This window comes from Falco biarmicus, chromosome 12 (assembly GCF_023638135.1).
Source record: "Falco biarmicus isolate bFalBia1 chromosome 12, bFalBia1.pri, whole genome shotgun sequence".
Lineage (NCBI taxonomy): Eukaryota > Metazoa > Chordata > Aves > Falconiformes > Falconidae > Falco > Falco biarmicus.
Window position 1 is genome coordinate 31,616,744 of NC_079299.1, and position 23,152 is coordinate 31,639,895.

The 23,152-nt window shown below is 38.4% G+C and overlaps 1 protein-coding gene across 15 annotated transcripts in view; it reads left to right on the forward strand.

Moving 5' to 3' along the window:
* The first annotated feature begins 1,302 nt into the window (after nt 1-1,302).
* Nucleotides 1,303-23,152, forward strand: part of CCDC88A (coiled-coil domain containing 88A) — a 79,997-nt gene continuing 58,147 nt past the window's right edge. For 10 of the 15 annotated variants that reach the window (XM_056357480.1, XM_056357481.1, XM_056357483.1 and 7 more), the window contains exons 1-3: nt 1,855-2,414; nt 2,529-2,629; nt 21,066-21,174. In XM_056357480.1, coding sequence (XP_056213455.1) covers nt 2,352-2,414; nt 2,529-2,629; nt 21,066-21,174 — 273 coding nt within the window. In that variant the 5' untranslated portion in view covers nt 1,855-2,351. Of the gene's footprint in view, nt 1,484-1,853; nt 2,415-2,528; nt 2,630-21,065; nt 21,175-23,152 lie in introns of those variants that run through there. The other 5 variants (XM_056357473.1, XM_056357474.1, XM_056357472.1 and 2 more) reach the window with 3 other exon arrangements.

The window sequence follows — 23,152 nt, forward strand, 5'->3', positions numbered from 1 at the left end:
TTGCCAGAAACAGGGAGTTTAGCGGTTGGTTAGTCAGGCTTTTACAAAAATGCTTTTGTAGTTGCCTTTAAGGACTAGTAGTTTATTGGCAGTTATTTCACCCACTGGATCACCAGATTCTTATTCAGATCCAAGACTGCAGATTTTCCCTTCCTTATTTCTTTTGTTTCACAGGAGGACTACCAGTTCACTCTAAAGACCTGTCTTGGAAGGGAATGACTTGATTTTTGCTGAAAATGTATAATTGTGAGAATCAAAACAAAGTCACTTTTAACTATACAACTTTGTTTTTAAAAAATAAATCCCTGGAATACAAATTACATACTAATATTTCAAGGTCTATAATTTTTTTAACATCTTTTACATGGACATTTTATTCAGTTTCACATATGGGGAAAAGCTTAGGACTGGAATTTTTTCCTAATCTTGGACCATTAGGACAAACACTATCCAGTTTTGGGTTAAAAACCCTAATCTGTTTAGCTGTTACTATGATGTCTTTTCAAAAGGACTTAATTTCAGTCACTTTTACTGCACTGTTTTGTGGTGTCTTTTTTTTTTTTTTACTGGGTGTGTAAAACTAAAGGTATTTGGAAAAATTCTGCTGCAATGTAATTTATACTACATAGGAGAGAAGCTGGACTTAGCTTGAGATTTTTGCAAAATGCTTTGTCAATAAACTACATGATCTATTAAGCAGATACGGTCCCGTATGTTGATGCAGCATTGGAGATTTGAAACCCAAGTGGCAGGAGATAGCTTAAGGACAATAGCTTAGGCAAGCAAATTGCTTGTCATCATTTGCTTTTCTGTAACCAGGTCGCCCCCCTCCCTGTGCTCCTCTGCCCCCGCTAAACCTCTCCAGAAAGCTGGATTTTGCGTTAACGTGGTGTGTCTGGATTTCACCTCAGGAGAAAACCTGTCCTCCCTCCCCGGCTGGCGGGAGTGTGTGGCTGGGGGGCGGATCGGGCCATAAACCCTCATTTTTCTCTTCAAGGGCGTCAGCGACTCCCCTTCCCCCCCCCCCCCCTTTCTTCCTCACCGGCACCTTTTTTCCCTCACAGGGGGAATCGAAGAGCATCCACCTCCCTTCCCGCGCCCCGGGGCGAGGGCAGACCTACGCACGCCGGACCCCGCCACTTCTCCTCACGGCGCTGCGGGGCAGAGGCCCGCCGGCTCCCGCCCTCCCGCCTCACGCGGCGCGGCCGTTGGGCTCGCGCGCCGCCGTCGCCGCAGCGCCCGTGCACGAGTCCTGCAGCGGTTCCCGCCGGCCCCGCCTCTTTCTAATTGCGCCGCCATCCCCGAGCGGCGGTTGAGGGCGGCGGGACCCGGGCTGGCGGAGGGATAACCGGCTGCCGCACGCAGACCGGGGCGGAGGGATCCATACGCTGGAACCGCCCGTCGGTGTGGGAGGGAAGAGGGGGCGAGTGATGCGGCACGGCCGGCCTGGCTGAGGCGAGGTGGCCGTTATTTGGGAGAAGGGGTGGGCAGCGGAGCTGGTGCCGCGGGAGCCTGTGGCGGGCGGCAGGGCGGCAGGCGAACAGCTGGAGCTGGGCGTCAGGGCTGGGGGGCTCTGGGGGCGGCGGGGACCCGGGGGGCGAGGGGAGAGGACGGGGGGCGGGTGGTGGGGGGGAAGGGCGAGGTTGTGAGGCGAGGCGGCGCGTGCCGGTCCTGTCGCTGTCTTGCGCCGTAGTTTAGTGGAAAAGGGAAGGGGTTAAAAAAGGGAACTGATTTAAAATAGCCTCTCATCCCTGCTGGGGGCTGGTTCCCTCTCTGTGGGCTGCCTGTGCCATTGCGGGGGTGGGTGGGGGGCAGCGGGATTCTCTTGTGTGCAGTAGCAGCCGGGGGGGCTTTGCTGTGAGTGGGGGTGGGGGTCCCTGCTCCTCTTTGCCTGCCCTTGCTTGGATTTCTTTTTTTGTGAGGAAGGGGCAGGATGAGCTTGCAGAGTTTTACTGGAATTTCTCCTTCCTTTCTGAGGTGCTGCCGCTGCTGAAGCAGATTTTTCCTTCCTTTCTTTTTTTGTCTGATGCAGAATCCCAGTAGCTAGGCAGCCTCCCTCTTTTCTTCCCTTCCTTCCTTCTACCCGTTCGGTATGTAGGAAGGGAGAGACATCAATGGAAAGGCTGAAATACGTGTAGATGGACTTTCAGATGCATTTTTTCTTGAAAGAGGAAGACAAATCCCAGTTGCCAGTGCACTGACTTTTTTGTTGTTGCTGTTGCATTGCTTGGTGAAAATGGGGTTCGCTTACTTCAGCTAAATCCTTGGAGCATTTCAGAGAGTTGCTACAGTGAAGGACTTTCATATTTTTTGCATCAGAGGAGCTACATTGATGTTAATTTTTTTGTAAAATGGAGAACGAAATATTCACACCCCTTTTGGAGCAGTTCATGTCTAGCCCTCTTGTCACCTGGGTAAGCATTCATTTTTCCTCACACACTATTCATTTGCTCATTGTTTGAAGATAAATGCCTTGCGGCAGAGAGTAAGGTGGCGTTAGTGTCACGGTGGTGATGATTATGTTTTAGGTTAAGACGTTTGGACCGTTAGCTGGAGGAAATGGGACCAACCTGGAAGAATATGTGGCGCTAGTGGATGGCGTGTTTCTGAACGAAGTCATGCTGCAAATGTAAGTCTGCAAATTGTGCCTTGGCTTTATTTTTTCACTGTCATCTTGTTTCTTGTGTATGTTTTGCTTTCTTATGAAAACTTTTCCCCCCTACATTGACCTTAAATTGATTTCTTTTATACTTGAAGGAGTCATGTGGTCAGTTAAGAGGAGACTTCAAAGCATAGCAGATAGTCTTTACAGTTTAATGTCCAAGTGATGTATTTGCAGGATGTACAGTGTAATACTGGCTGAATCATGATATGTAGAACTTACTGGAAAATTGGATGACTGTAAATAGTTTCCCAGATTTCCACTGAGAAGCATAAAGGTTCATTCTACTGTAAGTCACGCTCATAAACAAAATTCTGAATAAATTTGCTTGGCTAATAAGATTCTAATACATATCTTAGTTCATGTGACACATAACTTAAGGATCGTATGCTAGTCACATAATGTTGTTTACTGAGCAAATGGACCATTCTTTAACTCCTTCCTTTTCATTTTTCACAGTTCCAAATTAGAGTAGATAGCAGTTGTGCAGTAAAGCTAATGCTTTAATTGTGAGTATAGAATGTTTTCTGGGTATGAACTGCAGAAGAAACATTTTTACATGGTTTTATAAATTGTTTATTGGAAACTGATGGTTAGAAAAAGTTCTTTATAACTACTTTCTGTTAATCACAGTTTTGACTGGAATGTTGCCTGCTACTGTAATGCTAGAGAGTAGCACCTCTGTCAAGTGTCTAGTGATAGAATCATAAAGGTGTTACTAGTGGAAAAAAGTATCCATACTTTTTTTTTAAACATTTTAGGTCTTTACAGAGACATATCTTTTGTATAGGTATGAAAAAATGTAGGCTTATGTATGTCTGGATGGATACATCAGTGCACGAGCAGCTTGTGTTGGCAGCTCAGTGATGACTGAGCAGGAAGACTGCTCAGTGATGGGCAACCTTTTACTCTGTTTATAGTTTTACTCATCTTTAGGACTTTAAAAGCTTTTGCTGTTGGGATTCAGCTTGTATAACTAATCTGTGTGAAAAGATCTGCATGTTACCATGTTTAAGTTTGAATTCACATGCTTTTGAAACCAGTATTTTCTTTGTCACCTACTATTGTGCAACTAAAATGTCAGGTATTCACTTCTGTAATACTGAGAAACATGGAAAACCTGGTGAAATTGAAATTTTTGAAAAAAATCTTGAGTGTATTTCTGGCATATTTTCATAAGAATTTCAAGTGATACATTCACTGAAGCATACTATTTTTATTTTGCAATTTTTACTTTTTTGGACTACACAAATTAAGTAGCTTGTCAATTACGACTATGCATTTAACACATAGAGCTTCCGCTTGGTGAAAATGTTTGACAGCTGGAAGGCACATTTAGTACTGGAACTGAAACAAGGTGATTTCAAAGAATATAATCTTGAAATTAAACTTTATCAGTAATTTTTTTCAATACTAAGAGTATAAGTTGATATCTGATACATATGTGGGATACATATATGTAAAATGGAAAGCTGCCAAGAGGGATCATTCCCATGCTTAAGGCACTGTGTGTTTAATTTGGTTTTGGCTTTGTGCATTTTTGACCCTATATCATGATTACTGTAGTTTGCTTAGGAGTTGTGTGTGTATGTATAAAAAAAACCCCACAAAACAACCCACATGAGAGATACAAGTTTCAAATAAATAGTAGTCAGAACAATTACACCTCTAGTTTAAGGTAGTTTGTGTGTAAATAAACTGGTGTACAAATAAAACTGATTTTAGAAATATGTAACTATACTGGAAGGTGTATTTTATTTAAAATTTTTTGGGGTGACTGAAGTGTATTATGATTGACTACTACTTAGAATTGAAGTTTCCAGAACGGTATTCTTTCTTTGGGGATGTTTAGTTTGTTTTGGGTTATTTGCCAGGATTGAAAGGGGGGAAACATTTTTTCATGTTTTGCAGACTAATTCTATCTGTAGTGTAGTCACTGTGGAAGCCTGTGTTAACTTCTAGTCCTATTCACTTTGAATATCCACCATTGAATGTGTCCTCATTTGCAAAAACATTTAAGAGGCGCAGATCTGACCAATTATCAATATAACTTGCAGTATTTTCCATTTCCTTTTTTTTTTCTTTCAGTCTTTACTACCATATGTTGAGGAAATGTGGCAGAAAAATTTGTATCATGTGACTTCAAAAGGAAAATGTTTTTCTTCAGAATGTTGAGGGTTGTTTTGTTTTTTTAAAAGCTCTCAATTACGTACTTCACATGAGAACTAGAGGTCTGTGGTTAGGAGCTTGAAGCTATAGAGAAATGTGCTTGCAGAAGTCACCAGGAGTGCCGTTTGTAGAAATATGTGGAAAGCACCACTAGAAATTGGGGTTTTTTACATGAGTGTTTTTTTTACATGAGTTGTGTTATATGGTGCTTACTATTTAGACTAGTTTTGAGATACTTCAGGTTGTTCGTGTTTTGGTGTGAGAATACAGCTAGTGTATACCTGTCAACTAAGGGCTTTGTCATGTGGTTGTGGTGTAGGTTGGTTCCTATGGTTGGAAAGCCATTGCAGATGCTTTAAAGGGCCTTAAAGGATTGAACAAGTAGAGGCTGTTAGAGGTGCTGTGGTGCTGCTTTATACATACTTTTAATACTTACATTATTTTTGCCGAATGTTGAAAAACAAATTCTGTGACCATAAAAGTGTTGAGCATGGTTTGTAAACAGTTACACAATCAGAAAAAGTGGTGTTGTTACTTAGAGAAAGGTTTGTAAACAGTTATGCTATCAAAAAAAGTGACATTGTTACTTAGAGAAAGCTTTTTGTTCAGTTTAAAAAGAGTTAATTCTGCCTACCTTCAGCTGCAAGTAAGAGTTTGTTAGTACAGCATTTCTCCCGCCTTGTGCTTGTCTGCACCGAAGTTATTTTCAATGATTGTCATGATTCAGATACAGGAAATAGATGTCAGCATTGGAATAGTTGCAGGATAATGGTGTGGAGGTGGTCAGGTTTTATCAGCATTGAATTTATTAGTACCTCATATATGAGAAAGAATAATTCATTATATTCTTGTATGTCTTTTGCTTTTGATTTTTTGAACGTTTTAGTACATGGGAAAATACACAGATTCCGTTTGGTATCCAAATACATCTGAAGAGCTCTTCCTTTGCTAGACATGTTACACACCAATTTAATATTTTTTTTTAAATTCTGTTTTATTTTTACATGTGGAGAATTCCTGTGTTTCAATATCAGCCCCTAACTTGAGAGAATTTCTCTCATTTCCCCTTTAAATTTAGGTCCAGTTCTTCAAAAGTATTTGATTACCTACCTTCTGCTGGGATCAGTCAGTATCTGATACTTCTGGATAGAAACCCATCTGTCTTTCTAAATCTGAGCCTTTATCTGTGTGTTCTTTGATACAAAAAGGGGTCATGCTTCTTGGAAATAAATCAGAAAGCAAGAGATCCACTGCAGTGGTGTTCTGCTGTGGCAGGGACGTGAAGGAACATACCAAGAATACTTCATACCTTTAATATACCTCTATATCATAATACTTCTGACGTTATGAAGTGCTCATGTGCTTGAGTAAAATGTGTATGCTACTAAAACAAATGGTGCAATTACAGTAAGATGATTCTTAGCTGTCCTAGATGTATTTTTCTAGAACCTAACAACACCTCATTTTATTTTTTTTTTTGTTGTTGTTTTAGCACTGTAGTGTTTATATACCCTTCTTTTGATCCCAAAAGATGAAGGTATTCTTACAAACACACTCATTTTCTGAGTGTGTTTAATTTTCATTTCTAATAGGTTTTGTTCTCTGATACTTGTTAATTGAATTCCAGTAGGATTGTGTAAGAAGTTTGTCTCATAGTACAAACTGTGGTTCCCAAACTAACAAGAGTCTTACTGGGTTCTTTGAACAAAAATAGACAACTGCAAGTACTTGCAAGACGGGGACTTTCATTACATTTAGCACCACCATTAATATTTGGTCAAGTAACAAACACTCAAAACCATATTACAGTTTTAATAGTTTTATTTTACTACACTATGTATTTGTGGAAATTGGTCAGTTTTAAAGGAACTATTGGACAATACTGTACGCAGAATATGTAATATATAGAACCAAACTCTGAAACTGAGTTCATTTAATCCACTGTCTGGAGAACCTGTCCACTTTCATCACAGTCTTCCATTCATAACGTTTGTCTTCATTGAATATATTACTCAATACTATCCACTGCTGTATCCAGACATGCTGAAAATTACTTCAAAGGATGAAATATTTTATTATGCTCCTGTTTTTCTCCCATTTGCTGTTCTCCCACTGTTTTTCACTGACTGGATCCACATGCAGTCCTTTCATGCCCATAGAATTTTCCAGGTGTAGCAGCTGACTGTTTCCTTCCACTGCTCTAGTGGTGTGTGCCTAGAATGTGTAGACTGCTTCACTGACTCCTATTCTGAGCTCCTAGTCTTTAGTTCGCTTTTTTCCAAACAGTTGAGCTTGCCAGCCCATACTTCTGGCCTATATCTTTTCCTGAAAACTGGACTCCATCTCTAGTGCTTGAGCCAGCTGCCTGGCTCTGTGAAAGAGTGCAGGAACATGCACTCCAATTAACTCTTTCTGGTGAAGAAGACCAAATAGCAAGAGGCAGCTTTAGCCAGGTTCTGTCGGGGCAGGGAAATGGAAAAAAGTTTTGGGGTAAATTAAATTGGTGGGTTTGGCAGTAAAAATACAAGCACGTATCCCAGAAAAAATTCTGCACCTTTCTCACTTTCATGAAGCAAATGGATTTGATTTACAGTTTTCAGACGTGCTCTGAAAGGCCTCCACAGATGTGAGGTAGATGTCACTCTAGTCGTTTGTGAGAGTTGTTCTTCTTAAGGGTGGTTCTGCAGCAGTATGGCCTAAACTTTTCTTAAGGAAAGCTGAACTTAAAACACTTTTTTTTTTTTTAATTAAGAAACAAATTTGTTAATAAATTGGTTCAGCACAGTGTGCACTGTGGTCAAGATTCTTGGTATTGGAACCTTTTGATTACAAAAAAGGAAAAGATAGTTCTTATAGTGTAATGATGATTAATTTTGGACTTGAATATCTGCATGCAGGGAGACTTATATTGGGCAGATGAAGTGGATGTTGGCTGATACTTCTGAGATGCTTGGCTTTTTGACAGCTAAAGGGAAAAAGAGTGTGGGTCAATGTGGAACGCTTACAGTGTTTGATATTTGCTTATGTCTCCATTTTACTACGTTTTTTATACTTTTTTCCCCTTTTCCACAGGTGATGCCCATTCTCCTTCATCCTGTCTGCTGTGATTTATTTCCATGCAGCCCACTATTCTGTGGTTCATTCTTGTTTCTTACAGCATTTTGAAGATTAGGAAGTAAAGAACCTAATCTTCCTTTGCATGTATACATCCACTTCTTTGTTTTCTTCTTCTGGTGCTATCTTGCATAGCTGTCTTTGTCTCCTTATTTCTTTTGGTGGCATACTGCTTAGGCCATCCTTAGTTTAGGCTAGCAGCTGGGGCCAGGGAATAAAAGTTTGTGTTAAAAAACATTTCTTAATACATACAAAGGTGCTTTATTGAGTGTATCCACCTCTTCCATAAATAACAACCTTAGTTGGAAGATCTAGTATCAAAGTAACTTGTTCCAGCATTGAAAATACTCTGTCAAGGAAACAATGTATTTTCACTATGGCATTATATTTTTATTTTCAGAGTATTTTGCATTTCACTCACATTCTATGTGCTGTTTCAAAGCACTCTATGAAAAAACTAAATAAACTTACTCGTAGCTTTCTAGGCATATATTTTGTATGTTTCATTGTCAAGAAAATTAAGTTATGAGTGTGCTGGCAAGCTGTCTCCTAAGACATAGCTCAGTAAAGGCTGTTTTATATATAAAGACACGTTTATACTACATTGAAGACTGCAGGGCAGAGATGCTTGTGTGAGGTAACAGAGCAGATACAGCCACAGAGCACAGTGCAGCACTGCTGAACAGAGCTGCTGTTACATAGGGCAGAGGTGGCTTTAGCTGAAATCACAGGACCATGTGGGGAATGCTATGAGTGTGACTTTGAGCAAGAGGAAGACATCTCCCAGCTTCATGCTAGCAGCTGTGCTGCGAGCTTTAGCCATTCGGGGTGATGGCTGAGTGGCTGGCTCATCTAAGCATCGTTTGACCTTAGCAGCACCCAGAGTTGAGGCTGGGTGAGCTTTGCAGTTCCGGTTATGGCTGCCTGTAGTATTTCTGTTTGCAGGGCTGGCTTTGCTCTTTACCTGCCTCTGTTTCTGTGTGGCCAGCGTTCTGTCTCCCTGTGTTGTAAGGAAAGGCAATACACAACTTGTTTTGCTCTGATTTTTATACCAGAAAGGTCAGTTTGCTCAGGTGGCTGAGACACCTTAAGCTACCCTACAATGTTGCCATATTTCTTGGTAGCATAGCAGCAGTAAATTCCAGTTTTAAGTCAGCTACGAATACCTTACCTAAGCTGATCAGCTCGCATCTTTCGCTGGCAAGGCTATATTTCTTCAGGTCATATGGCTAGTTTGGGGATCTCTATACCACAAACCTTTGCAAAGTATTGCTGTGCTCTGGTTTTTCTTTTAAAAACTAAGCTAGTTAACTGACAAACTGGTTGCTAAATCAGGCGCATCTTAATTCTATGCTAACTTTGTGAAGCTTCTAGATTTTCCTCATTTGTTTGTTCTGTGAAGAAGGGGCTTTTTAGCTTTGTGTTCTTTCATATGTTATTCTTATTTTTGGTTCCTCCTCCTTTTTCTGTAAACCAAATACCAATTTGTTCCCTTCCTTGCCTTTTACACTGTGCGACTTTTTTCCTTTGTAGTAATTATTCAGGGATCAAGACTTTTTTTCAAAATGTTGCTTTGTTAGAGCACATGACCTCAGTGGTCAGAGATTATTTGGTAATAACTGTGTGGGAGTCTCTGTTTGTTTGTTTGCTTTGTTTTAGAGAGCCCTGTATTTATGCTCCAAAGAGGCAGGGCCTCTGAGACAGTTGTTTTTAAGCAGTATTTAAAAAATGCCCCCACTTTCTTTCATCAGACTAACTGATGTTAAGGCACTGAATCAAAGCAAGGCTACTGCTGGACCCAAACTCTGTTGGTACGTTTTCCCATTAGCTTACTCTGAGGAAAATGCAAAAATTATCTTGTGTTGTATTTTTGGATTGGGAAATAGTAAGTGATGAACTCATAAGCAGCTTGTATCATATTCCTGGCTGTTGATTGAAACTTCATGTTGCATGTTTAGATATACTTGAAAATTGTTTCCTTTTCTATACTGATAGGAGATAGAGTCCACTTAGGTTTATTACAGAAATTAATCTTATTTTAAACTGCAGGGAAATATTTGGTCTTTATTGTTTGTGTGATACCTGTTTTTCTTAATTAAGCCCTTGAGCAAAAAAAAGTCTGGTGTCACTTCCTGGTATTTTGGGAATATACTTGCTATATATTCAGGGCATTGTGTATGCCAGACAGAAACAAAATACAGATACTAGTTGATGTATGATAGAATGTAGACAGGTGTCATACTTACAAAGTGCTTGTTTGCATCTTAGCAAGAATATTAATATTTATGTTTTAAGATGAAAAATTGCACTTTTACAGGCCCTTATATGTATGTTTACCTTGTAGCTTTGGTAGTTAATAGGGGTAAGGTCCTTCATGTACTGTTCTATTTGTATCTAATTCAGTAGGAGCTTGCACATGAATTGATGCACATGCACAATGTATAACACATTTCAGCTAGTGTGCTGAAGCAGTGAAGCTGTTCACATAGATAAAATTTTTACAAGAAATGCAACTTACTGGCTTTGGCAATCCCCTTCTATCCATTGTATTTGAATTTGTCTCATTCTTGGTAATAATCTATACAAAGGGCTCAGATCTGTCACTTGGTGGTCTAAAAATTTGTAAGGAAAAAGATGAAGATGTATATTTTATTGATTTACTTAGAGAAGGTTTATTGTGCTTGGTAAGAAAGGGAAATTCTAGAGTCATAATGTTCTAACCTAAAGTATGTAACGGAAATCTATGTGGCACTGTTTTTACAACTTAAGATCTTTTTAGTCACTAAAAGTGCAATAGTCAGGTAGCTTTGATGTCATCTCATTAGACTGATCTCACATCAGTATTTCATGCATTTTTGACTACTGGGTGCGATGTTTACCTATGGTCAAGCAATTTTGAATTCAAAGAACTAACTAATTATTTTTGAGAATTTATAGCTTCAGCAGAGTTCAGAGTAAAGGATAAAATGAATGAACATCTTTCCAAGTTCTACTATAAGGTAGTGCTGTGATTATCAAATAAAGCAAAGCCCATGCTGTTGTGTTGGAAGTTGGTTAGAGTAGAAGAGAAAAACTTGTATATACAAACAATAATCTTTTAAGAGGTTATTTTTAAGCTTAAATGAAGAAGACTTTATAAATGTGTGTTGCTTTTAAATCCTGCTTACATTACTTTCCCTTACATTAATATATTTTACATATCTTGGTAAGTGTGTTAGCTCCGCAAATGTCATTTGCTGAGGGCAATAAGTGCTTGTTTGCTTTCCTTCTGTGCTGCTCGCTGCTTCCTATCTGTGATGACAACTTGCTGGCTCTATTCTGTTTCTTGTATAACTGTTTCTGATGTTTCTTCCAAACTACTTACCTGTATGTCTGCAGAATGTTCTTTCCAAGGTAGATGGTAAAAACATTTTCTCACTTTATTGCCCTCTGGTATCAAGTCACGCTGCACCTTGTGATCCAAATCTGAACGTGCTTACTTATGTGAAGCTAATCTTACTGTTGTCACAGGATTATTGTGGGTGTGAATGTTTGCAGTGTTTTAATGGTCAGTTACATTGAGGTGTTAATCACAAAGTCAGATAGTTTTCAGTCACTCTGTTAATTAGTGTTGGACTGAATAGATCTTAACATTTGAACTCATTTCAGAAGTAAAACCCCCTCACCCCAAAAGGGAAAAAACCACATAATGCTTAAAGTAGAAAGCCAAACTTTCTGTGGAATATCCATCTCCTTTCTTGCTTGTCCTTTGTGGACTCTGTCCTCTTGCTGCCTTTTTGTTTTAATATGGAAAGTAGTGTAGTGCAAGTACTACAGTCTAATTCTACCTTTTCAGACAATAGTTGATACTAGGCCTTTAGCAATGACCACACCCCCCACACCCCACACTCCCCCCCCCCCCCCCCAAAAAAAAAAACAACCAAAAAACCCCCAACAAGATGACCCTTTTAAGATACTTAGGTTTGCTGAAGTAGTAAAGAGTGTTTGTCAGGCTTTCTGGTTCTCATCTGTTTGCTCAAAAAAAGTTTTGTTTCTAAAGTCGCTTCTTCTAGGAATTCTGAGTTATTTAATACTCAGGAGTGTTTATTTTGTGTGATAGTGCTAAGTGTTCTGTGACACTCTGAAACTTACAGATTTTCCTTTCAATCAGTGAAACTTTTTAATGTGGCGGTTGCCAGCATACCTTTTGCTGGCTGTGGAGCAGAGGCTACTCCACATTCTCATTGATTGTTGCAGGACACTCACCCAGGTTCCTTGGTGTAGTAAGTGATTCCCTATTTTCAATCTTTGGCAGAAAACTTACTTTTCCCATCACACTAAAAGGTATTATGTAAAAAGTATACATCTGAGTCAAGTTGAAGCAATAGTAGTAAAGTTGTCTCATACTATCTGATGATAAAGACAGCTGTTGCTTTCTGTGTTTAGAAGTGACGGATTTTGGGGGTTATGTTAATTCAGTGAAGCAAGTGTGTTCTGAGTAAATGACTATTGACCTATTTTATTTCATGTCTTATTTTCTCCTACATTTTGCTTTTCCTTATCAATGTTAAGGAAAAGAGAAAGCACATCCACTAAATCTGGGCTGTTCTGGATTCTGCTTTCTTTAAAACCCTGGGAGGGAGAAACTACAGATCAGTCACCACACCACTTGAATCTACTATGATTTTGTCTGACTGTGTGCACATTGATGTGTAAACCTGCGAGCGTACAGATGTGAGGGGATGTCTCTTCGTGCAAATAGTAATCGTAATCACTAACAGTAAGACCAACCAGCAGAGCGGTTGTTGGTCAGAGCAGCTCTGAGGTCATGAGGTGCAGCAGGTCCATATTGATGGAGAAGGGAGAGACAAGGTTCCTCGGTGTAAGGGCTTGTGGCACTGTTTCAGATACTGCTATTCTAGCTCACTTCAACCATGAGTAATTAGGCAACTCCTCTGCAGTGAGCGCCAACAAGAGAGCTTAGGCATTGTGCAGCTGCCCTGTGAGTAGTTCAGCCTGGTCAGATGCTGCAGAGCTAAGACAGGGAGTGGGAAAGCTGCGTATGCTCTGTATCTACTCATATGTTCTTGGCAGTGTTCCCTGTGATTCCTCACCAGCCAGTCAATGTGTTGTAGGCTGCTTGGTTGTGGTTTTTTTTTTTTTTTAAAGTAGATATAGGACTTCAGCCTCCTAACAGTTCGTGGTGTTGGACATAATCCTAGGAAGCAGGGTTTTGTGCAAGGGCCAAAAGGCTTTTGGGTAGGCCTACTTCATAAAACTCAGTGGCATGAGGCAAAAAACCTTCAATACAACTGTTGAACTTTGGGTACATATAGTCAGTCAGTGCAGAGTTAGCAAAATGTCCTTAATTGAGATGCTAATACGCACCTTATTTTGTGGTAAAGGATATCTTGGCATTTGTAATGATACCTTTAGATGTTTGAGTAGATGTCTGCAGAACTACATGACCATCTTAACTGTGCAGTGATCGCTGCTCAAACAGTATTGTCCCAGGGGTAGAAATACAGGTGTTCTACAAGTAAGGGGTAGATTGTCATAAATGCCTGCTAAAAAGTTAGAGAAGGGTGGTTAGTATAAATCACACCACTTGCTTATTGCAAGTTAAGATTAGAGCATCCTTTTACCGGATCCTGTGTAAGCACACAAAGATACAATGGCTAAGTAGGATTCAAAAGTGAACACTTGAGCAAATCTAGAACGTACGTCCCTTGTATCTTCAGCAAGTCAAACTGGGGCTCTGCAGTTATAATAGTCATGCATGCATTGTGTAATACCACTGGGCCATCACATCGTTCAGTGTTGTCAATCATTGCAGCCTCAGGGCTTGCATGTCTTGCATGATGTTTTTCAAGAGGTGGAAGGATTCTATTGACATCTGTTTTTCAGATAAAAATGTAATGATTTAGTTCTCTGTACCCTTCAACAGTGGATAGTTTGTGTTGTGAATTATTCTTTAGGGAAGTCATCCATTTAAATCCATTTCTATCAACACAGAAATCCTGATGAACATATGCCAAAGGTATAGAAAAGGAGTGCAGTTTATTTTTTCTTTATCTTTTTGATAGGTTTAGTATGGAAATACTCTTTGGCAGCAGAAATTGATCATACTGATTGATAGATGCAGGAGGAGTTTGATGTATGCCGTCTTGTACTAGTGTTTCTAGAACGTGCGTGATCACAAGGTTCAGATCACACTGACAATATTGTACTTCAGAACCTGTGCCATTTTTTGATACTGTAACTCCTGCAGACTGACCCTTTGACTGTGATTGATGATTTTAAAACTGATCAAATTGCTTCTTTTGCCCCATATGCAGAGGTGCTTCTGGTAACTTTGTTGCCTTAAGGTACTGCTTTGTCTGGTGTCTCTACAGGTGTTTAAAGCAAATTACAGAGTATCAACTACTTTCCAGTGAAGGCCTTGGTTATATTTTAACATTCACAGTAGAAGGACATTGCTGTATCAAATTTCTTTGTGAAATACATTTTGTATGTGATGATTTTCTTGCTTACAGTAAATAATGGAAATGCTGCTTGAATATTAGAAATTATCAAAAAATTCTGGTATCAGTAATTATTGAAATATCTGGCAGAGAGCAAGAGTGAGCCTCAGTATTCCAATGAAAGGGACTTCACAAAAAATATAACTTTATTAGGCAAGCAATGTTTATGTGTAAAAATGAATACTGTGCTACTGTACGCTAAATCACAGTTACAGTTGATATTTATTACCCTTTGAGATGTACACTTGTGCAGATTTTTTTTTTCCCAGAGTGTTTGTTTCAGCATTTCGCTGTACTTAACAAATACATTCAAACAACGATATATTTAAAATTAGGGTCTGTTGTAATACTAGACTTAATGATTAAGTACCATCAAGGAACAGATGGCAAGAGAGGACACAACTGGTTTGCAGTCTGCATAGATTTAAGCATGAAGCCATTAAGCTATCACATTCCCATTTCTGATAGATTTTGGTCAATGAAAAATTAAAGACACATAATCCCTGATTATATGAGGTCTCAATCTGTAATTAATGACACTGATAGTATTTCAAAATCACTGAAGTTCTCTGTAATCAGTACTTTTAAACTAATGCATTATTGGGATAGATGCTCTCATCTGTTTTTATTGCTATTGAAATTAATGTATCTTGTCATAAGTAGGTTGCTCTTAAATGTAAAATTGCTTAAGGGTATCTTTTACTGCTCTGCTTCCTATTGACTTCTAGACAGATTTGCCCTATTTTGCTAGGCTATTTGCCACTGAAGCACTTCAGTGTCCACCTAATAAAAGGAGCAATTCAGAGTTCAGAGCATGCATTGCCTTAAAAATGTTTATAGTGTAACTAGCACAGTAGCCACTAGAATCCTATGTTTTTTAAAAAAAACTGTTTTCTAAAGTTGTCTTCTACAGTGGTCTATTTTAGAACAGATTTATTTTCAAAATTATTTCATTTGCATCTTTTTCTATTCCCAATACCATGTACTAGTTTATTTCAGTGGTATTGGACCAAGTGTATTCTAATAAGCAGATTTTTTTAGTATTAATAAAAATGTAATTATTACCAAAATTTTCTTGATCGTAAAAATTAAACAATTCAACATAGGGATACAGGTAATTTATTAAAATCTCTAATACTTTATATTTTCTGGCAACTAATTTAACTTAAAGATGCGTGCTCTTGAAAGCAATACAGATTTTGGCAATTTATGTTTAGAATTTTATCTTTGTGTGAAAAATATTTGGACTTTAATGAGAAAAACTAATGAAATACAGTTATTTCAAATGCTTGGTAAGAAAATTACTATGTTTATTCCTGGCTTGGACCAGTCTGACAAAATACAATTATACAAACAACCTGTGATAGAAAATGTGTAGCTAACGTCATGCTATGTTATTTCCTCTTTGAGAGGAACGAATTAAGACATCAATACTTGAGATGGACCACATTGACTAAATGAAGATTATTTAAAATGGTGTTTTGTGGATTAAGGAGACTACTGAGCTTTAAAGTTGGAGGCTTTGAGAGAATGAGGCCTGGTTATCAGTATTGGGAATGAAGGTGAGTTTATCTTTAAAATAATGTCCTGCTGAAGGACCTAATCACAGTCCTTTTGGTAACAGCACATGGTGTGAGAAGTGATCTGTCAGGCCTGTTCTTGGCTATTCAATGTACATTGCAATCCAAAACTGACAGTTCAAACATAATCTGAAAGCTAGAAATCAATGACTGAAGGTTAGGGAACATTGATAAATACAAACACTGAAGGATTCTTCAGTGGTCTCGATTTTAAACGTTTACGCTTCTACATGTGGGTCATTCTAGTAGGTAGCCTATTAATATTTGGTGTTTATTAAATATAATCATTCAGTGACATCACGTGGTTAGAAAGATTTAAATTACCGTGTACAGAGCTAAAGGCTGGTTTTCACTGGAAGGTATTGACAGCAGATTTTCACTTTGGGAAGAGTTAGAAAATTTTTTTTCTAAGTCAAAGTCATCCTAGTCATTGCAAGCATGTACTGATTGAGAGTCTCAAAGGCAACTTACCTCCTGTGTTTGAAGAATAACGAGCCACTACGACAATCTTTACAAGAAAGCGACAAAATCAAAGAAATACTAGTTCTGATGAGTTACTTAGGGTACATGTTCAATTACATTAAAAATGATTGGTAGAGTTTAGCAGTGTTAGTGCTGATATTTAAGTAACAGAACTTTATTGGTCTTCAAAAGGAAGTGGTTAAACTGAAAACTATTAAGGGAATTTTGAGTTTTGGGTTTCTGTTGGACCTGTCACCATAATCTTTGGAAAAATTTAAAGTTATTAAAAGAAATCTGCTCTGCACCACATTGTCCTGGGGCTGATGTTCTGATTGTAATTTTTGACTCTGTACTAGCAGAGTATTGTATAACTGAACTGTGAGTTTTTTTCAAGTGGTAAAGATACCATTCCAGAGCACATCTGTGGCCCAAGTTTTCTCGGCAAAATTTGCAGTTTCGTAAATAGTTTCCTGCAATTAATGCCAAAGAAAAAAAAAAATCTCCAAACACTTGAATGCTTTCCGTTTTAAGATATAAGAATGAATCATTTTGACCCAAAACTGTTTAACTTTTATAATAAAAAAACAAAACAAAACAAAACTGGAATGTCTGTTAAATACAAAGAATGTGTGTTAGCCATTGAGTTGGTTTTGATAGATGAAGATACACACTACATAACAAAAGGGGGGAAAAAAAAAAAGGCAGGGGGGAGGATATGTGGAGTGATTGGTGGAAATAAAGTTACTAAGTTACTTTATTTTCAACAGTAGTTGAAAGATTAAAAGTACCTTTAATATGTATCGACATTAACTTTGACACAAGACTAATACCACCAAATTTCTGGTTATCTTTGTTAATGCATTATTTGGTAGAGTTGATTTCTGTTGGATTTCTAAGGATTAAGATGGAGAAGATGAAACATAAGAATCACTTGCTGTAGCACTGTTGCCAAATGTCCACTAAAGTGTTCAGATTCCATTAGTACCTTTTAGTGCATCATTTGAAATGATGGTATTCAGGAGCAAAGTCCAGGTACAAGTATAATGACACCTTAGAGTTCCTGATCTTGCCCAAATGTTATAACTTCTGACTTTAAAATTTTATTTTCATATCATCAAATAAAACACAGTGCTCATGTGATGTGTCTTTGGTGTGTGCAAGTCCCCATAGTGAAATATTGTTCTGCAAAACATGAAGATGGCAGTGGTGACAGAGGTGGGGAACTAAGAATTTGTCCCCTAAGAAATCTTGGGTTCTCACTGCCCTCACCTTCTTTTCTTTTTCCTCCTCCACACAGATATCTTCGGCACTGATTGTTTCTGCTGTTGTTCAGGAATTTGTTTCTGTGTTCATTTCCTATTTGTAGTATTGGGATAGAAACAATTTATCTTAAAAGTGTGTAACGATTTATGTTTACAAGCCATTGCAAAAATTCAGTGCTATGCAAATGTTAAAGTTTTTGTTCTTAGGAGATCTGTCTAAATTTTCTAGTACAGCTTTTGAAATGAGAAAGTGTAACACCTGAACTTTTCTGACATTGCTGTTTTGAATTCTTGTGGTTGCACACTAATTTTTGTGTTGATACTAAAATAAGAGCTGTTACAATATCCAGGAAACTAGTGCCCACTGTTTTGAGTGCTCTAAAGGGAGAGTCATCTAAAATGTATGGCCATAGAAACGCTGCTGAAGATGATGAAAAAGCCTGGAGATAATCCGATAGTCATTAAGATTAAAGATGAAGATTAAGAGCCCAAATCAGCCTTTTGGAGATATGAATGTAGAAATAGGAGACTTCAGCTGATCTCTGTATGCCATCAGGTCAGCAGGATTTATCCTGGATTTTCGCTTCTGAATTTTAAGAAATGTGAATGAATTCAGTTTGGAAAGGAGTTCAGTTCTGCCCATCTGCGAAGTACGATAATTTTTAGCCCATTTAGTTTCTTTTGCAACTGTAGGTTGGCTGAATTGATAAATCCAAGGTGACATTTTAGTCATGCAGTTTGGTTAATATATCCTAAAATATACTTCAGTTGTCAATAATATTTTTAGGAACGTGGTGATGAGCATTTAGGAATGAGGCAATTTCCTGTGTAAGAATCCATGTCCTAATTTTCCTGGATTTACTTTCATATATATGAGAAAAAAGATGCTATGCTTGCTGCTTTTCTTTCAAAAAATGATTGTGTTGGAAGTGTGTTTTATATATGATCTGACTTTCTTTCGCAGTAGTGTTTTTTTATGTTATTTCTATTCATGCTTACAAGCCAGGAAAATCTGATAGCAATAAACTGAAGAAAAGACATAAATACATGTTTTAAAAATTCTAATGTGCTAAACCCAAAGCAAGCTGTAAAAGGCAAATAAAAGTTTGTTTAGATAACTTAAATGAAAAAGTTGTAAGTATTGTCTACAGTGACACTTATACAAAGAATATGTGAAACTACGTATCGAAGTGATAAATTGCGTTAAAATAAGTCACGATACTGCTGTGTTCAGTGGAGTAGAGGAAAGAGTTCATTTTGAGGTATTGGTTCTTCACACTTATGCGTTACAGCTGAATCGAGTATCTGTGTAGAAATGTATGAATCATATTTATATTGATGATCTTATAGACTACTTACATATTTTGTCAAAAGAAACTATATATATTTGTTCTCTAAGATGCATATTCTTTTTCTGTGTCCTCTACACAGCCTTCAGTTTATGTGCATCAGTAGCATGTGGCTTTTGGGTTGCAGGTCCTCGGTGTCCTGCCAGGGCAGTTCATGCTGACCTGTAACCTGCTCCATTCATCGTCCTTCTAAGGAACTCTGCAGGTGTACACTCTGTGATGGATGTGCTTTTCGACAGGCACTTCCCATTCTCCAGGGGCAGGTGTACCTGTACACCACCTGGCAATACGGTATGCCCACGTAGTTGAGGGAGGGCCTGTGGTGAGCCTTTGCATGCTGCTTAGAACCCAGGGGATTCACCTGTGGAAAAAGTACAAATACAAGACCTTCCCTGAAGGGGTGGCTTTTTAGTAACCGAAGCATCATCTGTACCATGTGTAGAGTAACTACCTCTCTTTTAGACAACACTTGTATGAAAAATGATGAACTAGCGGGTTTTTGGCAATGGCATTTCTTTTCCCTTGGTATTTGGTTGTACCCACTGCAAGATTCAGGTCGTTTTTGTGTTACAGCAAGTTACTCCTCTTTATGCCTTTGATTCCCAGGTATAATCCTTGGTCTGTACGAGTTGTTATTGAACTGCTGTCACACCACTTTTGGACTTTATCAGGATCGTTCTCAATTGCTATAGTGGTCTTTGAAGGGGTTTTTTTGAGGGTTGTTTTTATGTTTTTGGGGGCTCCCTCCCCCCCCAAGTTTTGGAAAGAGCAGTTCTGGTGAGTGTGTTTTGTATTTGATTGTCTACATCATTAATGACAATGTTGAATAAAACCAGACCCAGCAGACACACACCCTTGCAGGAACCTACAATTCGACAGTGAAAATTTGGTAGTTTCTTGTGTGAGTGCAGTATTCCAGCCAGCTGCATGTTTATCTGACAATAATATCATTAATACAATAGTATCATTAAATATCAAAAGTTGCATTGTGCAACTGGATCAAGTATCTTTGTAAAAGTTAAGGAACTTCACATGGGCTGTCCCTTGTGAATTCTCTAAGCTTTTTACAGGGTGTTGTGGGGGAGTTGCACTGAATCTGCATTGTTTTTCTTGAAAAATCACTATGAATGGTTGTCACACTGTTTTGTGTGTGGTTAATAACTTGGTATGTTATGAGGTATTGAAAAAGGGCAACTCATCTCCATTTCCTCAGATCCTTTCTATTTTGTAAAGGAAAAAGGGATTGATTTCTTTTCTGAAGCCAAGATAAACCAGAGAAAAATCTGGTAGAATGTGAAAGTACATGACAAACTCCAATTAATAATCTCTTTGTTGACAGATTTCAGTCATCTGTAAATAAATTTAAAATAATATAGTGTGTGTTAGCACGATGTATTTCATATTCCTCATTCTTCTAAAAGTTAGAACTTACATTCTATTTTTGTGCTTCATGGTAGCAAAACAACATTGTGTAGTTTTTCAGTATGCAGACATTTGTTAATGTAGCCAGACTGAGTTCTGTTATTCGTAATTGTCTGCATCAGTGAGAATGATTCCTTATGTCTGCAGTATGTGCTGGAATATTTACGTTACAGCTGCGTTGTGCCTTCTGTATTCCGTCAGGGATGAGGCTGGTTGTGGAGAAGTGCAGAACCACAAAAACTTTCTACTTCCATTCATTCTCCGGTAATTGTGATGGGTGCTTCCAGTTACATACTGCGTTAATAGCCAAAAAGGGTGCTGGTCTGACTAGCTGTATCAGGGACAGATGTTTCCAGGTATTTATTTCTGCCTTTGGTAGTTACTTCCACAACTCCTTATTTACTTCTGGAGGGAAAAAAAAGGCATGGTAGCCAAGACAAGAAGTTGTTACACTAACATATTAACTGTACAGTTTTTTTTATATAGAGAACTTTAAAGATTAATGTTCAGAATGTTTAATTCTTTTTTTTTTTTCCCCCCAGTAATCCAAAGTCTGCTAATCAGAGGATAAACAAAAAAGTGAACAACGATGCATCATTAAGGATTCAAAATTTGTCTATTTTGGTGAAACAAATTAAAACTTACTATCAGGTCAGTAATTCTTTCTTGTATTGTTTTGCCTAGAATTGTTTCTAAGTATTCTTTTATAATTATGCCTTTAAGTGTAACAAAAATGAGATTAATATTTTGAGATACTTGTATGGATGGTTGTTTATGAATCTGGTCAAATTTTTTATCACACTATTTATAGCTATAATAGTAATCTGGAAACACTTGTATGTGAGCAATGATCTGTTTATGTAATAGATATTCTACATGTTCAGTTGCTCGTATAGTATATTAAGTGGTATTGGTTGGTATTTTCTGAATTGAAGCAACTTTTGTGCCTATGAGAAATTATTACATGTGCATTTAGTCTTATCAATGGAGTCTTTGTAAAAAGAATGTGATTAATTTTACTGGTTTTAGAATTAATTTGATTTTCAGTAGGAAAAAAATCAGTGAGGTGAAAATAATCAAATGGGAATTCATAGTAAATACCGTGATGACTTAATTTAGAGCTATAAAATAGCCATTGAATTTTTGTGTGTTTTGTGTGATAGGTAGGAGCTGGTTACTATGCCTTCTAGAAGCAGAACCTGGATAGAGTGGTGTACACATGGACATGCTGTAGTAGGACACTGCACATCTCACCAGTGTCCCTTACAGTGTGTCTTCTAGTGCCCTTCCACCCTTCCCTGCTCCTTTCTGCCAGGAGAGTCAAGATCTGGGAGAAAATCTTTGATCTGCCACCCACAGAGCATCACAGCAAAGCCTGTACTGATGCATGCTTTTCCTCGTGTATACACGTAGTGTATGGTTTCAAAAACTCCAAAGTACAGTGAAAATCCTCAACTGTCACTTACTGCAGTGGTCAACCACTGTACATCTTTCTAGCTAGCACTTCACATGTATGCATGCTTCACATCATTCTTTTCTTGGCAGCTCTTACATGTGGGTGTAAGTGCTGCCTGCCGGGACCCATATGCTTTTCCATCTCCTGATGGTAGTCATTTTTGATCAGGCATTAGTGTTTCACAACTGGTGCAGCAGAAGGCACAAACACTGACAGGATTGATCCTTATTTGAATACAAAGCGTTCCCTGTGCTTTTTTGACTTTACAGTACCTGCCAGTCCTAGTGCAGCAGTATCAGGCAGAATTGCTTGCATTTATGTAGCTTAACCTTTAAACTATTCAGGATTGTGAATGTCACTCCAAGCCTTTGTGTGAGAAATTATTTATTACAGTTTTTTAAAACAAAAAAGTATTCTTACTCAATCAATGGTAAAACTAGTCACCATCCTTTAGTGGTTCAAGTTTGTCCTGGGTAAGTGTAAGCTATATAGAACTTCTATGCTTCTCCCCCATTTCCTTCTCCAGTCTGTCTTCTAGTCTTGTGAGATGCCAACTTCTGCAGACAGTACAAGTAGGGGGAACTTGCAAATATTGCAGGTCTGGCATTTTAGCAGGGGTAAAGGCCAAACTAGAATGCTTGTTCAAATTTAAAATTGCTTTTTGCATGTGTTGGTGTTGACTCGGGCAAGCTCACATGCATACGGGGAGGTTTACACATTGTGGTAATTTATTGGTTTGGAGAGAAGTTTTAAGAGATGGACTGTAGTCTTTGTTTCCTGTCAGACTTACTGCAGCCTGGCAGCTGGTACTTTTCCCCAGCCTGTGCAAGGGTTAGCAAGGTAGCACAGTAAACTTGTTTTCAAGAAGGGATCAGTTAAGTTCCTGTCACCTGTGAAATTACCCAAGGCAGAAAGGCTAGGGCTTGACGGATGCCTTGGAATCCATCTGAGAAGTCTCTCATAGCCTGGGTTACTCCTTCACAGAGGCATGAGCCCTCACACCTGGGTGCTTCGGAAAGCTGTCCATACAGGCATTGTGCTTGGTATATGATCTCAGTGGGATGCCCGAGATCTGAGAGTAGTGAAATGTGGAAAGTATCCACTGTATTGAGATTGGCTAATATCTGGAATATTAGAGCAGGAATAAGATCTTAATGGATATGGGGATTTTTA